Source organism: Salmo salar, chromosome 10 (assembly GCF_965601325.2).
Source record: "Salmo salar chromosome 10, fSalSal1, whole genome shotgun sequence".
In the NCBI taxonomy this organism is placed as follows: Eukaryota; Metazoa; Chordata; class Actinopteri; order Salmoniformes; family Salmonidae; genus Salmo; species Salmo salar.
Window position 1 is genome coordinate 26,283,325 of NC_138300.1, and position 14,055 is coordinate 26,297,379.

The 14,055-nt window shown below is 42.9% G+C and overlaps 1 protein-coding gene across 1 annotated transcript in view; it reads left to right on the forward strand.

The window, feature by feature from the left end:
* Positions 1 to 14,055, forward strand: part of LOC106613872 (ephrin type-B receptor 1) — a 215,925-nt gene that overhangs the window by 182,358 nt on the left and 19,512 nt on the right. The window contains exons 10-12 of the mRNA XM_014216576.3: positions 161 to 349; positions 794 to 1,041; positions 10,826 to 11,041. Coding sequence (XP_014072051.1) covers positions 161 to 349; positions 794 to 1,041; positions 10,826 to 11,041 — 653 coding nt within the window. The remainder of the gene's footprint in view (positions 1 to 160; positions 350 to 793; positions 1,042 to 10,825; positions 11,042 to 14,055) is intronic.

The window sequence follows — 14,055 nt, forward strand, 5'->3', positions numbered from 1 at the left end:
TGAGAGCAAGAGAGAGAGTCTGGAAAGAAAAACATGGAGATGACACGCACACACATACTGTACATACATATAGTCACACACGGACAAAAACTGATGATATATTTGTTTGAGCTTCCCCGTGCTCATCCTAACCTCTCCTCCTCCTCGGCCTTTGTTCCAGAACTCTCTCTGAGACCGGACATGTCCAACTGCCCTTCCCCCATGGGATGCCCCACCCACTTCTCTGGCTCACCAGGGATTAAGATCTACATCGATCCCTTCACCTACGAGGACCCCAACGAGGCCGTCCGAGAGTTTGCCAAGGAGATCGACGTGTCTTGTGTGAAGATTGAGGAGGTCATTGGTGCAGGTGACATGGTGGAAATGGAGTACCTCTGCTGCATCCATGAATCTATATAATTTTCTCCTCCACTTTCTCTTTACCTGTACAGTATCCAGGTGTTAGCACAGCTATTCAGTTTTTTTAAAACCACTTTTTCCATCTAATTTGTTTTGCTTTTAGATAGAGAACCATATCCACTTCACAGAGCTCCTCTCTTTACAGAGAGCAATTTTAGCCGCTATCTCAGTAACCGGACCGCCTCCATTCATCTATAATTCATGCTGATTTTATCTGTTGGGGACATTTATTTTTTACTTGACTTGACATATTCATGCATTCAGCAAAAGAACGGTCCTCTCACTGGCTGATGTTTGACATCTGCGGACTTGTCAGCACAACACTTGTCTTATGACCCTGTAGCTGGCTTTGTAATAAGGTAATCAATTAGTAATCCCATGTCTTTCCCTCCAGGCGAGTTTGGGGAGGTGTATAAGGGTCGTCTGAAGCCGGCTGGGAAGAGGGAGCTGTACGTGGCCATTAAGACCCTGAAGGCAGGCTACGTGGAGAAGCAGAGGCGGGACTTCCTGTCTGAGGCCAGCATCATGGGCCAGTTTGACCACCCCAACATCATCCGACTGGAGGGCGTGGTCACTAAGAGCCGGCCAGTCATGATCATCACAGAGTTTATGGAGAACGGGGCCCTGGACTCCTTCCTGAGGGTGAGAAAGGGAGCACTGCTTTGTTATTATGTTTTAACCTCCTCTGTTCAGAACACCACCCCGGGCACAGCTTTCACTTAATAGGGCCACTGTGTGGTTTCATCCAGTGCCTTCAGAAAGTATTCACACCCATTGACTTTTTCCACATTTTGTTTTGTTACAAAGTGGAATTAAAATGGATTTAATTGTTATTTTTTGTCAGCAATACACACAAAATACTCTGTAATGTCAAAGTGGAACAAAATTATTATAAATTGTTTCAATTGACGGAAAATAAAACACTAATATATCTTGATTAGATAAGTATTCAACCCCCTGAGTCAATACATGTTATAATCACGTTTGGCAGCGATTACAGCTGTGTGTCTTTCTGGGTAAATCTCTGTACAATATTTGCCCATTATTCTTAAAAAATGTGTCAAGCTTTGTCAAGTTGGTTGTTGGTCATTGCTAGACAGCCATTTTCATGTCTTGCATTTGATTTTCAAGCAGATCTTAAGTCAAAACTGTAACTAGGCCACTCAGGAACATTCAATTGTGTCTTGGTAAATATCTCCAGTGTATATTTGGCCTTGTGTTTTAGGTTATTGTCCTGCTGAAAGGTGAATTTGTCTCAGAGTGTCTGTCGGAAAGCAGACTGAACCAGGTTTCCTCTAGGATTTTGCCTGTGCTTAGCTCTATTCCGTTTCTTTTTATCCTAAAAACTCCCTAGTTCTTGCTGATGACAAGCATACCCATAACATGCAGCCACCACCATTCTTGAAAGTATGAAGAGTGGTACTCAGTGATTTCCCCAAATGTACTTATATTTGTAAGAAAGATTCACAGCTGACATACTTATAAGTATATCACATACTTTCTGAAGGCACTTTATATGAATCATATTGATCGATCAGCTGAAGCTTTTATAGTTAATTTGACAGTCTTACACAAACAGTGAAGTATGATTATTGAGAATAGTTTGCACAAGGATTATGACAATGGAGATTTAAAGCTATCTGGAGGATAAAGGTTTTTCGATATAGCAGGGAATTGAGATCTGATAAACAACCTTGGCATGAATTGGAAAGAGAATCTAAAGCTTGTGTGTGTAAGCACGATTTCTATTTATCAATAACATTTGATTTCTCCTAATGTAATTCATGAGATTAACGTAAATGCAATTGTTCCACCCAGAGCCCTTTGAGGCAATGTAGCTAATATATTCACAGTGCCCTGATTCAAAGTGCCAGCCTGGTACAGTTTAGTGCTTCTTCTAACTCCTTGGAAACAGAGAACATGGAACCCAATCAATACGTGGCCTAGTTTTCTAATCCCCTCAACCTGTTTCCTCCTCTCTTTGATCCTGGGCTTGTTTGAAGCGGGGCTTTGAACACCCCTTTGATGTCCGCTCCCTCACCAGGCCTCTCTTCCGAGCCACCGCACTTGACTCCCGCAGCCATCGATTTCTGGGTTGTTTTTCTTCTGGCATGCCCATGTTGCTGGCACAGGGAGCCACAGTTGAATGAGCAGCCCGCTCTGAGTGTTGGAGGTGCCCACTGAGGCCACACCGGAGGGTCAGACCTGCCGTGACTCATGGGAGGGGGTTATCCACCTTGGTAGGGGCCACTAATAAACAGCCAAGCTGGGGATAAGGAGGCAGAGTGAGAAAGATTAAAGACATGGAGCCACTGGGGCTTAACATACATGTTTTATTTATTGTCACATACACCGGATAGGTGCAGTGGAATATGTAGTTTTACAGGGACAGCAATAGTTTTACGCCTGGCCGGTATTATGGGCTGGCCTTAGGGGGCCTGGTCCGCCCTACCATAGTTCTTGCCCGTGCAAATAAAATATTTTAATATTTATAATTTATTTGCCCGAGACAAGTGCCGACAGAAAGACGCATCAATCTCAGATAAAGCATTTGCACTAGCTAAACAGCGCCCCTCTGTCACAGTATGTATAGCCCATGTATCTGATGCTGTCTGGCCAAAAATAATATGGTATGTCATACTCTTTTTGGCCAGACCGCATCAGATACATTGGCTACATATAGTAAGACAGGTGTGCTGTTTTGCTTTGCTTTCTCCGGGAAGATATTTTCAGCCACTGTTTGGATGCTGGAAGTATTTTGGATGAATGTGCGAAGGTAACCTACTTTTTGAAGTGATTTGTTTGTCAATCAGATGAAAACATCATGACTGGTTGTGCTCATGCCACAGTAACACTAGAACCGCTAAAGCAGTCATTTGGACTGCTCATGAATTACATTTTATTACTCTGCAATGTTTAAAGTCATAAGTTTATATAACATACGGTCATTGTTAGAATCTTAATATCACAAACAGAACTGGAGATATGTAATTTTTTTTATTGTTTTCTGTGGTTGTCCCTCCTCCCGACTGTAGGGCCTGATCCCCGCCTTCTCCTGGTACTGTGCCCAGTTGATAATCACCCCTAAGGTGCCGTGCCCAATTGATAAGCACTCCAATAATTGCCTCGAAACTGAATCTAAACTAATTTCACACGTCTAACAACAGGTGAAATACAGTATTATGTAATCACCAATTGTGAATGAAGAACAAGGTGGGCCATTCTACTGTATTTATCTAATTATAATCTCTAAATGGTATGTACCCTATATACTTAGAGCGGCAGGTAGCCTAGTGGTTAGAGCGATGGGCCAGTAACCGAATGGTTGCTGGATTGAATTGCTGACAAGGTAAGAATCTGTCCCTGAACAAGGCAGTTAACCCACTGTTCCCCAGTAGTATATCATTGTAAATAAGTATTTGTTCTTAACTGCCTTGCCTTGTTAAATATTTTATTAAATATATCAGTCCATGGAATCCAAGCAGTCTTATCAGTCTACTCTGGCCTACTTGGAGTGCGTGCGTAATTTACAATGGCAAGAAGACCAAGACAAATGGATGCACATTCTGCGTCAGCGTTGCTACAAAATCTGAACGAAAACTTCTCAGATAGTGGGGAAGAAATGAATTATGACATCTCTGATGATTATTCTTCTGATTCTGAGCTTCAGCCAGAAACTACACCTCCTAGGGCAAAGCACAAAAAAAGCCAGAATGGTGCGCACTGAGCAGGTGCCCATGCCACCACCAAATGAAATGGTGAGACAGGAGAGAGGAAGGGATGGCACCTTTTGGATAGAACATACTGGTTACAATGCTACAGGATGATTATCAGCACAAAATGTCACCACTGAGAGAGAGGACCCAACATCTCAAGCAAAAAAATACATCAGCAATGCTTTTGTTGCTTGTGTGACATGGACATGCTCTAACTGATGCCATTGCATTAAGATGCACACCTTGTAAGCACGAGCTGACAATAATTTACTATTTTTTACTGTTGTCATATGAGGCACACTTGGCACTTATAATTATTCATCATTTGACCACACGTCTTGCTGACCGTGCATATTGATGCTTGGTGTAATTTTTTTATTACCACATTCCAAAACATATTTTCTGTTGCATAGTTGTAACAAAGGCACTCCACAAATAAAATTGATTGAACACCTGAATATTATTTATCTATTTTTTTTTTACATAAAAAAAACGTCCGACTTCAACTGTATATGTATATATACAGTTGCAGTCGGAAGTTTACATACACTTAGGTTGGAGTCATTAAAACTTGTTTTTCAACTACTCCACAAATTCTTGTTACCAAACTATAGTTTTGGAAAGTCGGTTAGGACATCTACTTCGTGCATGACACAAGTAATTTTTCCAACAATTGTTTTCAGACAGATTATTTCACTTATAATTCACTGTATCACAATTCCTATGTGTCAGATGTTTACTTACGTTAAGTTGACTGTGCCTTTAAACAGCTTGGAAAATTCCAGAAAATGATGTCAAGGCTTTAGACCCTTCTGCTAGGCTAATTGACATCATTTGAGTCAATTGGAGGTGTACCTGTGGATGTATTTCAAGGCCGACTTTCAAACTCAGTGCCTCTTTGCTTGACATGTGAAAATCAAAAGAAATCAGGCAAGACTTCAGAAAGAAAATGGCAGACCACAAGTCTGGTTCATCCTTGGGAGCAATTTCCAAGCGCCCGAAGGTACCACGTTCATCTGTACAAACAATAGTACGCAAGTATAAACACCATGGGACCACGCAGCTGTCATACTGCTCAGGAAGGAGACGCGTTCTGTGTCCTAGAGATTAACTTACTTTGGTGCGAAAAGATCAAATCAATCCCAGAACAGCCGCAAAGGACCTTGTGAAGATGCTGGAGGAAACCGGTACAAAAGTATCTATATCCACAGTAAAATGAGTCCTATATTGACATAACCTGAAAGGCCGATGAGCAAGGAAGAAGCCAGTGCTCCAAAACTGCCATAAAAAAGCCAGACTACGGTTTGCAACTGCAGATGGGGACAAAGATCGTACTTTTTGGAGAAATGTCCTCTGGTCTGATGAAACAAAAATAGAACTGTTTAGCCATAATGACCATCGTCATGTTTGGAGAAAAAGGGGAAGGCTTGGAAGCCGAAGAACACCATCCCAACCGTGAAGCCCGGGGGAGGCAGCGTCATGTTGTGGGGGTGCTTTGCTGCAGGAGGGACTGGTGCACTTCACAAAATAGTTGGCATTATGAGGCAGGAAAATTATGTAGATATATTGAAGCAACATCTCAAGACATCAGTCAAGAATTTAAAGCTTGGTCGCAAATGGGTCTTCCAAATGGACAATGACCCCAAGCATACTTCCAAAGTTGTGGCAAAATGGCTTAAGGACAACAACATCAAGGTATTGGAGTGGCCATCACAAAGCCCTGACCTCAATCCTATAGAAAATTTGTGGGCAGAACTGAAAAAGTGTATGCGAGCAAGGAGGCCTACCAACTTGACTCAGTTACACCAGCTCTGTCAGGAGGAATGGGCTAAAATTCACCCAACTTATTGTGGGAAGCTTGTGGAAGGCTACCCGAAACGTTTGACCAAAGTTAAACAATTTAAAAGCAATGCTACCAAATACTAATTGAGTGTATGTAAACTTCTGACCCACTGGGCATGTGACGAAAGGAATAAAAGCTGAAATAAATAATTTCACATTCTTAAATATAGGGCTGATCCTAACTGACTGAATACAGGGAATTTTTACTAGGATTAAATGTCAGGAATTGTGAAAAACTGAGTTTAAATATATTTGGCTAAGGTGTCTGTAACCTTCCGACTTCAACTCTGTGTGTGTGTGTGTGTGTGTGTGTGTGTGTGTGTGTGTGTGTGTGTGTGTGTGTGTGTGTGTGTGTGTGTGTGTGTGTGTGTGTGTGTGTGTGTGTGTGTGTGTGTGTGTGTGTGTGTGTGTGTGTGTGTATACAGTGCCTTGCAAAAGTATTCACCCCCTTGGCATTTTTCCTATTTTGTTGCATTACAACCTGTCATTTAATTTTATTTTTATTTTTATTTTTCATGTAATGGACATACACAAAATAGTCCAAATTGTTGAGGTGAAATGAAAAACAGAACTTGTTAAATATAAAACGGAAAAGTGGTGCGTGCATATGTATTCACCCCCTTTGATAAGAAGCCCCTAAATAAGATCTGGTGCAACCAATTACCTTCAGAAGTCACATAATTACTTTGCACACAGGTAGACTTTATTTAAGTGTCACATGATCTGTCACATGATCTCATTAGACATACACCTGTTCTGAAAGGCCCCAGAGTCTGCAACACCACTAAGCAAGGGGCACCACCAAGCAAGTGGCACCATGAAGACCAAAGAGCTCTCCAAACAGGTCAGGGACAAAGTTGTGGAGAAGTACAGATCAGGGTTGGGTTATAAAAAAATATCCGAAACTTTGAACATCCCAATGAGCACCATTAAATCCATTATTCAAAAATGGAAAGAATATGGCACCACAACAAACCTGCCAAGAGAGGGCCGCCCACCAAAACTCACAGACCAGGCAAGGAGGGCATTAATCAGCGAGGCAACAAAGAGATAACCCTGAAGGTCCCGTGTGGGTCAGTTGGTAGAGCATGGTGTTTACAATGCCGGGGTTGTGGGTTTGATTCCCACGGGGGACCAGTATGAAAAAAAAATTATGAAATGTATGCATGCACTACTGTAAGTCGCTCTGGATAAGAGTGTCTGCTAAATGACGTAAATGTAAGGAGCTGCAAAGCTCAACAGTGGAGATTGCAGTATCTGTCCATAGGACCACTTTAAGCTGTACACTCCACAGAGTTGGGCTTTACGGAAGAGGAATGATTGATGCCACTAAATATAGGGAAATTCTTGAGGGAAACCTGCTTGTCTTCAAGAGATTTGAGACTGGGACGGAGGTTCACCTTCCAGCAGGACAATGACCCTAAGCATACTGCTTAAGCAACACTTGAGTGGTTTAAGGCCTAGTCAAAGCCCAGTGGCTAGATGTGCCAAGCTTATAGAGACATACCCCAAGAGACTTGCAGCTGTAATTGCTGTGAAAGGTGGCTCTACAAAGTATTGACTTTGGGGAGGTGAATAGTTATGCACGCTAAAGTTTTCAATTTTCTTGTCTTATTTCTTGTTTGTTTCACCTCCAAAAATATTGTGCATCTTCAAAGTGGTAGACATGTTGGGTAAATCAAATGATACAACCCCCCCCAAAATCCATTTTAATTCCAGGTTGTAAGGCAACAAGGGGGTGAATACTTTCGCAAGCCACTGTATATGTATATATACACTGCTCCAAAAAATAAAGGGAACACTTAAACAACACAATGTAACTCCAAGTCAATCACACTTCTGTGAAATCAAACTGTCCACTTAGGAAGCAACACTGATTGACAATAAATTTCACATGCTGTTGTGCAAATGGAATAGAACACAGGTGGAAATTATAGGCAATTAGCAAGACACCCCCAATAAAGGAATGGTTCTGCAGGTGGGGACCACAGACCACTTCTCAGTTCCTATGCTTCCTGGCTGAGGTTTTGGTCACTTTTGAATGCTGGCGGTGCTTTCACTCTAGTGGTAGCATGAGACGGAGTCTACAACCCACACAAGTGGCTCAGGTAGTGCAGCTCATCCAGGATGGCACATCAATGCGAGCTGTGGCAAGAAGGTTTGCTGTGTCTGTCAGCGTAGTGTCCAGAGCATGGAGGCGCTACCAGGAGACAGGCCAGTACATCAGGAGACGTGGAGGAGGCCGTAGGAGGGCAACAACCCAGCAGCAGGACCGCTACCTCCGCCTTTGTGCAAGGAGGAGCAGGAGGAGCACTGCCAGAGCCCTGCAAAATAACCTTCAGCAGGCCACAAATGTGCATGTGTCTGCTCAAACGGTCAGAAACAGACTCCATGAGGGTGGTATGAGGGCCCGACGTCCACAGGTGGGGGTTGTGCTTACAGCCCAACACCGTGCAGGACGTTTGGCATTTGCCAGAGAACATCAAGATTGGCAAATTCGCCACTGGCGCCCTGTGCTCTTCACAGATGAAAGCAGGTTCACACTGAGCACGTGACAGACGTGACAGAGTCTGGAGACGCCGTGGAGAACGTTCTGCTGCCTGCAACATCCTCCAGCATGACCGGTTTGGCGGTGGGTCAGTCATGGTGTGGGGTGGCATTTCTTTGGGGGCCGCACAGCTCTCCATGTGCTCGCCAGAGGTAGCCTGACTGCCGTTAGGTACCGAGATGAGACCCTCAGACCCCTTGTGAGACCATATGCTGGTGTGGTTGGCCCTGGGTTCCTCCTAATGCAAGACAATGCTAGACCTCATGTGGCTGGAGTGTGTCAGCAGTTCCTGCAAGAGGAAGGCATTGATGCTATGGACTGGCCCGCCCGTTCCCCAGACCTGAATCCAATTGAGCACATCTGGGACATCATGTCTCGCTCCATCCACCAATGCCACGTTGCACCACAGACTGTCCAGGAGTTGGTGGATGCTTTAGTCCAGGTCTGGGAGGAGATCCCTCAGGAGACCATCCGCCACCTCATCAGGAGCATGCCCAGGCGTTGTAGGGAGTTCATATAGCCACGTGGAGGCTACACACACTACTGAGCCTCATTTTGACTTGTTTTAAGGACATTACATCAAAGTTGGATCAGTCTGTAGTGTGGTTTTCCACTTTAATTTTGAGTGTGACTCCAAATCCAGACCTCCATGGGTTGATAAATTGGATTTCCATTGATTATTTTTGTGTGATTTTGTTGACAGCACATTCAACTATGTAAAGAAAAACGTATTTAATAAGATTATTTCATTCATTCAGATCTAGGATGTGTTATTTTAGTGTTTCCTTAATTTTTTTGAGCAGTATGTGTGTATATGTGTGTGTGTATGTATGTATATACAGTACCAGTCAAAAGTTTGGACATACCTACTCATTAAAAAAAAAGTTTTTTTCATTTATTATTTTTTTATTTTTTCTATTTTGTACTTTGTAGAATATTAGTGATGGCATCAAAACTATGAAATCACCACCTGAGCTGTGCAGTTGTCTAAGGCACTGCATCGCAGTTGCTACCTGTGCCACTGGAGATTCTGGTTCAAGTCCAGGCTCTGTCGCGACTGGGAAACCCATGGGGCGGCGCACAATTGGCCCAGCGTTGTGAGGGTTTGGCCGGCAGGGATGTCCTTGTCCCATCGCGCTCTAGTGACCCCTGTGGCAGGACCGAATTCCACCGGTCTAATGTCCATTGTTCTTGTTTCTAAGCCCAAGCAAGTCTCTTCTTCTTAATGTTGTCCTTTAGTTGTGGTTTCTTTGCAGCAATTCGACCATGAAGGCCTGATTCACGCAGTCTTCTCTGAACAGTTGATGTTGAACTCTGTGAAGCATTTAATGGGCTGCAATTTCTAACATACAGTTAACGCTAATGAACGTATCCTCTGCAGCAGAGGTAACTCTGGGTCTTCCTTTCTGTGGCAGTCCTCATGAGAGACAGTTTCATCACAGAGCTTGTTGGTTTTTGCGACTGCACTTGAAGAACCATTGAAAGTTCTTGAAATTTTCCGTACTGACTGACCTTCATGTCTTAAAGTAATGATGGACTGTCATTTCTCTTTGCTTATTTGAGCTGTTCTTGCCATAATATGGACTTGGTCTTACCAAATAGGGCTATCTTCTGTATACCAACTCTACCCTGTCACAATACAACTGATTGGATCAAACACATTAAAAAGGAAAGATATTCCACAAATTAACTTTTAACAAGGCACACCTGTATTCCAAATGACTACCTCATGAAGCTGGTTGAGAGAATGCCAAGAATGTGCAAAACTGTCATCAAGGCAAAGGGTGGCTACATTGAAGAATCTCAAATATAAAATATATTTTGATTTGTTTAGCACTTCTTTGGTTACTACATAATTCCATATGTGTTATTTCATAGTTTTGATTTATTCACTATTATTCTACAATGTAGAAAATAGTAAAAATAAACTTTAGATACTGTCGTGCTTGAAAAGCCCACTGTCGTACGTGAAATGCCCATACCACGTTCAAAGTTGCTTAGATCACTCTATTTGCCCATTCTAACGTTCAATCGAACAGTAACTGAATGCCTCGATACCTGTCTGCCTGCTTTATATAGCAGGCCACGTGGCTCACTGTCTGTAGGAGCGAACCATTTTCGTGAACGGGGTGGTGTACCTAATAAGCTTTATTAGTACAAAGAAACTGCTCCACCAATTTTTGAAACTTTACCTTTGCATCTCCAACACAAGGACATTCTAGATACATAGTTTGAGTATTATTTTCCCAAGAATCTTTACTATGTTATTACCTCTAAAGTGACATAATTTCCTCTATGCCCCCTGGCCCCTGCACTGCAGCAAAACGACGGGCAGTTCACAGTGATCCAGCTAGTGGGGATGATGCGTGGCATCGCCGCAGGCATGAAGTACCTGGCAGAGATGAACTACGTCCACAGAGACCTGGCCGCCCGCAACATCCTGGTCAACAGCAACCTGGTCTGCAAGGTGTCCGACTTCGGCCTGTCCCGTTACCTGCAGGATGACACATCAGACCCCACCTATACTAGCTCCCTGGTGAGTACCCTGTCTGTCGAGAGAGTTGGGTGATTCAATAGTTGACCATGGTTATTTACTTGTGTCTGTGGTGAATAAGGATTATACTATGTCAATTGTCACTCGTCTTTCACCAGAAACATATCTTATAACAAAGTCTACAGTGTGTATGAGTATAACTTGCTACAAATACAGTATACTGTATTGCACTACTGCAGCAAAATGCACACGTTGATGAATTGCAATCTTGATGAGTTCTGACTCTTCTCACAATTCTTTGGTTAAAACTGAAATTCAATAGAAAAAAACTTTTCCACAATTCTGTGTGTCTGTTTGGCTGTGTGCAGGAGGCATAACTTTATAATGAGTTTCCCATAGGGCAGCCTCCACAACAGCTCTAATCAGAACATCAACATTTTGAAAGGAAACTACATTTTTTTCTTACCCGTTAGCAAAATGGACAGTATTATCACACAATGTGGAACATTAGACATTGGCATTGTGAATGGAATAACAACCCATGTCTGAGATGAGTGTACATGTCTGCCTATGCAAAGACACTCTCTCACACAGTCATAGATTATAGCAAATTATTGATTGGTGCTTGCAGGAGCAGTGTAGTAGACAACCCTGCAAGTATCATCTAAGATCTCTGCTAGGTTACACTGTCCTCCCTCAGAGAGTAGTTGGATTTCATTTGGGTTTGATGATAAGCTCTTAAGTTATACTCTATATTGTAGATTTCTTACTTTGTATTTCCTCCGTTAGAATCATCATCACCTGAAGAAACCATTAGTGTCTGGATGTTTGAGGGTATATAGTAAGTGAGAGTGTGCCTGACTGTGTGGATATGGGTGAATATGCCGGAGAGGCAGTGTGTATTGGTCCTGTCATGGTTGGCCCAGATGGCTGACCCTGTGGTTCTGGGTGGATGGCTGAGGGGGGCTGGAGAAGCTGGGGGGATATGGCCATGCTTTGTTTGCTGCCTGCTAATTAAGACAGTCTTAGCCACTCCTGGTCTGCCCCACTTCCCTGCTCTACTCTCTTTGCTCTACTCTTATTTGCCGTAGGCCCACTAGCGTGTGGTTAGGACATCTCGACATTAAGATCTTGATGGCATAGTAGTCTGATTGACCCATACACCCTAGAATCTCCATCTGTCTAATGCTTTCAAAATGACAGGAAATGGAGGTATATGGTGGGATGAAGTATAACCAGCTCTGTCTATTTACAGTGGTTGCTTCACTAAAAGTTTTGCAATTATACTGTGGGACTTAGAGGTAATTTGTGGTTTAGTACGGTACCCTGCGTCACTACTTCATTGCTCCAGACCAGCACAAGGGGGAGTTAGAGCACTGATTATTCTTTTGGTTCCCAAGGCGCTACTGTGTCTCTAAACTGACAGTGAATGGGGGACATAAACCTAAATAGAAACTGCTAATTGTGCACGACTTCAGTATTACTTACTAAAACTGTTGTTACACTAAGGTTTTTATTCTAAGAGAAACTTAGACCACAATTAGGGTGTGGAAATGTTAAGATTATTTTGCTCTTACTTTAGTAGTCTAGCCTACTCCCAACCAGTCATGTTGTACAGAGCTTGAGTGGCGCAGCGGTTTAAGACACTGCATCGCTGTGGAAGCTGTGTTGCTACAAATCCTTCTAGGCAGACACTCTAATACCCGTGCCGGCCTCGACTGGGAAACACATGAGTTGACTGTAGGGTTTTGGTTTCTCTCCCTCTAAAAACATTAACAAATAATTCTAAATAACAAACTGACTTTATTTACAAATTAATGTTTCACCCCATGTTCAAGAATGGCCTTTTTCTCGCTAATTGTACATTATTTGAAAACGAAATAATCTCGAAAAATATATATATTTTTAAACAAAGCGATTATTATTATTATTCATTTAGAATTATTTAAAAGCCCCTTGGATATTCTCACAGATATATTATTAACCCTGTTATTAGCAGGACAATATATATTGGTCATATTGGTCATGGCTCCCGAGTGGCGCACAATGGGATTTCCTTGCAGATATCCAGCAGTATCCACTGAAATAGTGGGCGCGCGAGGTTCAAGGCACAAGGGCAAGGGGCACGGGATGGGCCGTAGAGAAGACAAACCTAGCCCATGGGGAAGGGAGGAGGAGGAAGGAAGAAGGGGGGTGGACCCCCACCTTGCCCCACTGGGTAGCACAGAGCAACACTTTAAGGGGCATTCCACTAATAATGGAGCCTCACAAGTCCTCAACTGGCAGCTTCATTAAATAGTACCCACAAAACACCAGTCTCAACGTCAACCGAGAGGAGGCGACTCCGGGATGCTGGCCTTCTAGGCAGAGTTGCAAAGAAAAAGCCATATCTCAGACTGGCCAATAAAAATTAAGAATGGCAAAAGAACACAGACTCTGCTGGACAGAGGAACATCCCGGAGTCGCCTCTTCACCGTTGACATTGAGACTGGTGTTTTGTGGGTACTATTTAATGAAGCTGCCAGTTGAGGACTTGTGAGGCGTCTGTTTCTCAAACTAGACACTCTAATGTACTTGTCCTCTTGCTCAGTTGTGCACCGGGCCTCCCATTCCTCTTTCTATTCTGGTTAGAGCCAGTTTGAGTTGTTCTGTGAAGGGAGTTGTACGAGATCTTCAGTTTCTTGGCAATTTCTCACATGGAATAGCCTTCATTTTTCAGAACAAGAATAGACTGGCGAGTTTCTGAAGAAAGATCTTTGTTTCTAGCCATTTTGAGCCTATAATCGAACCCACAAATGCTGATGCTCCAGATTCTCAACTAGTCTAAAGAAGGCCAGTTTTATTGCTTCTTTAATCAGTACAATAGTTTTCAGCTGTGCTGACATAATTGCAAAAGGGTTTTCAATTAGCCTTTTAAAATGATAAACTTGGATTAGCTAACACAACGTGCCATTGGAACACAGGAGTGATGGTTGCTGACAATGGGCCTCTGTACGCCTATGTAGATATTCCATAAAAAATCTGCCGTTTCCAGCTACAATAGTAATTTACAACAT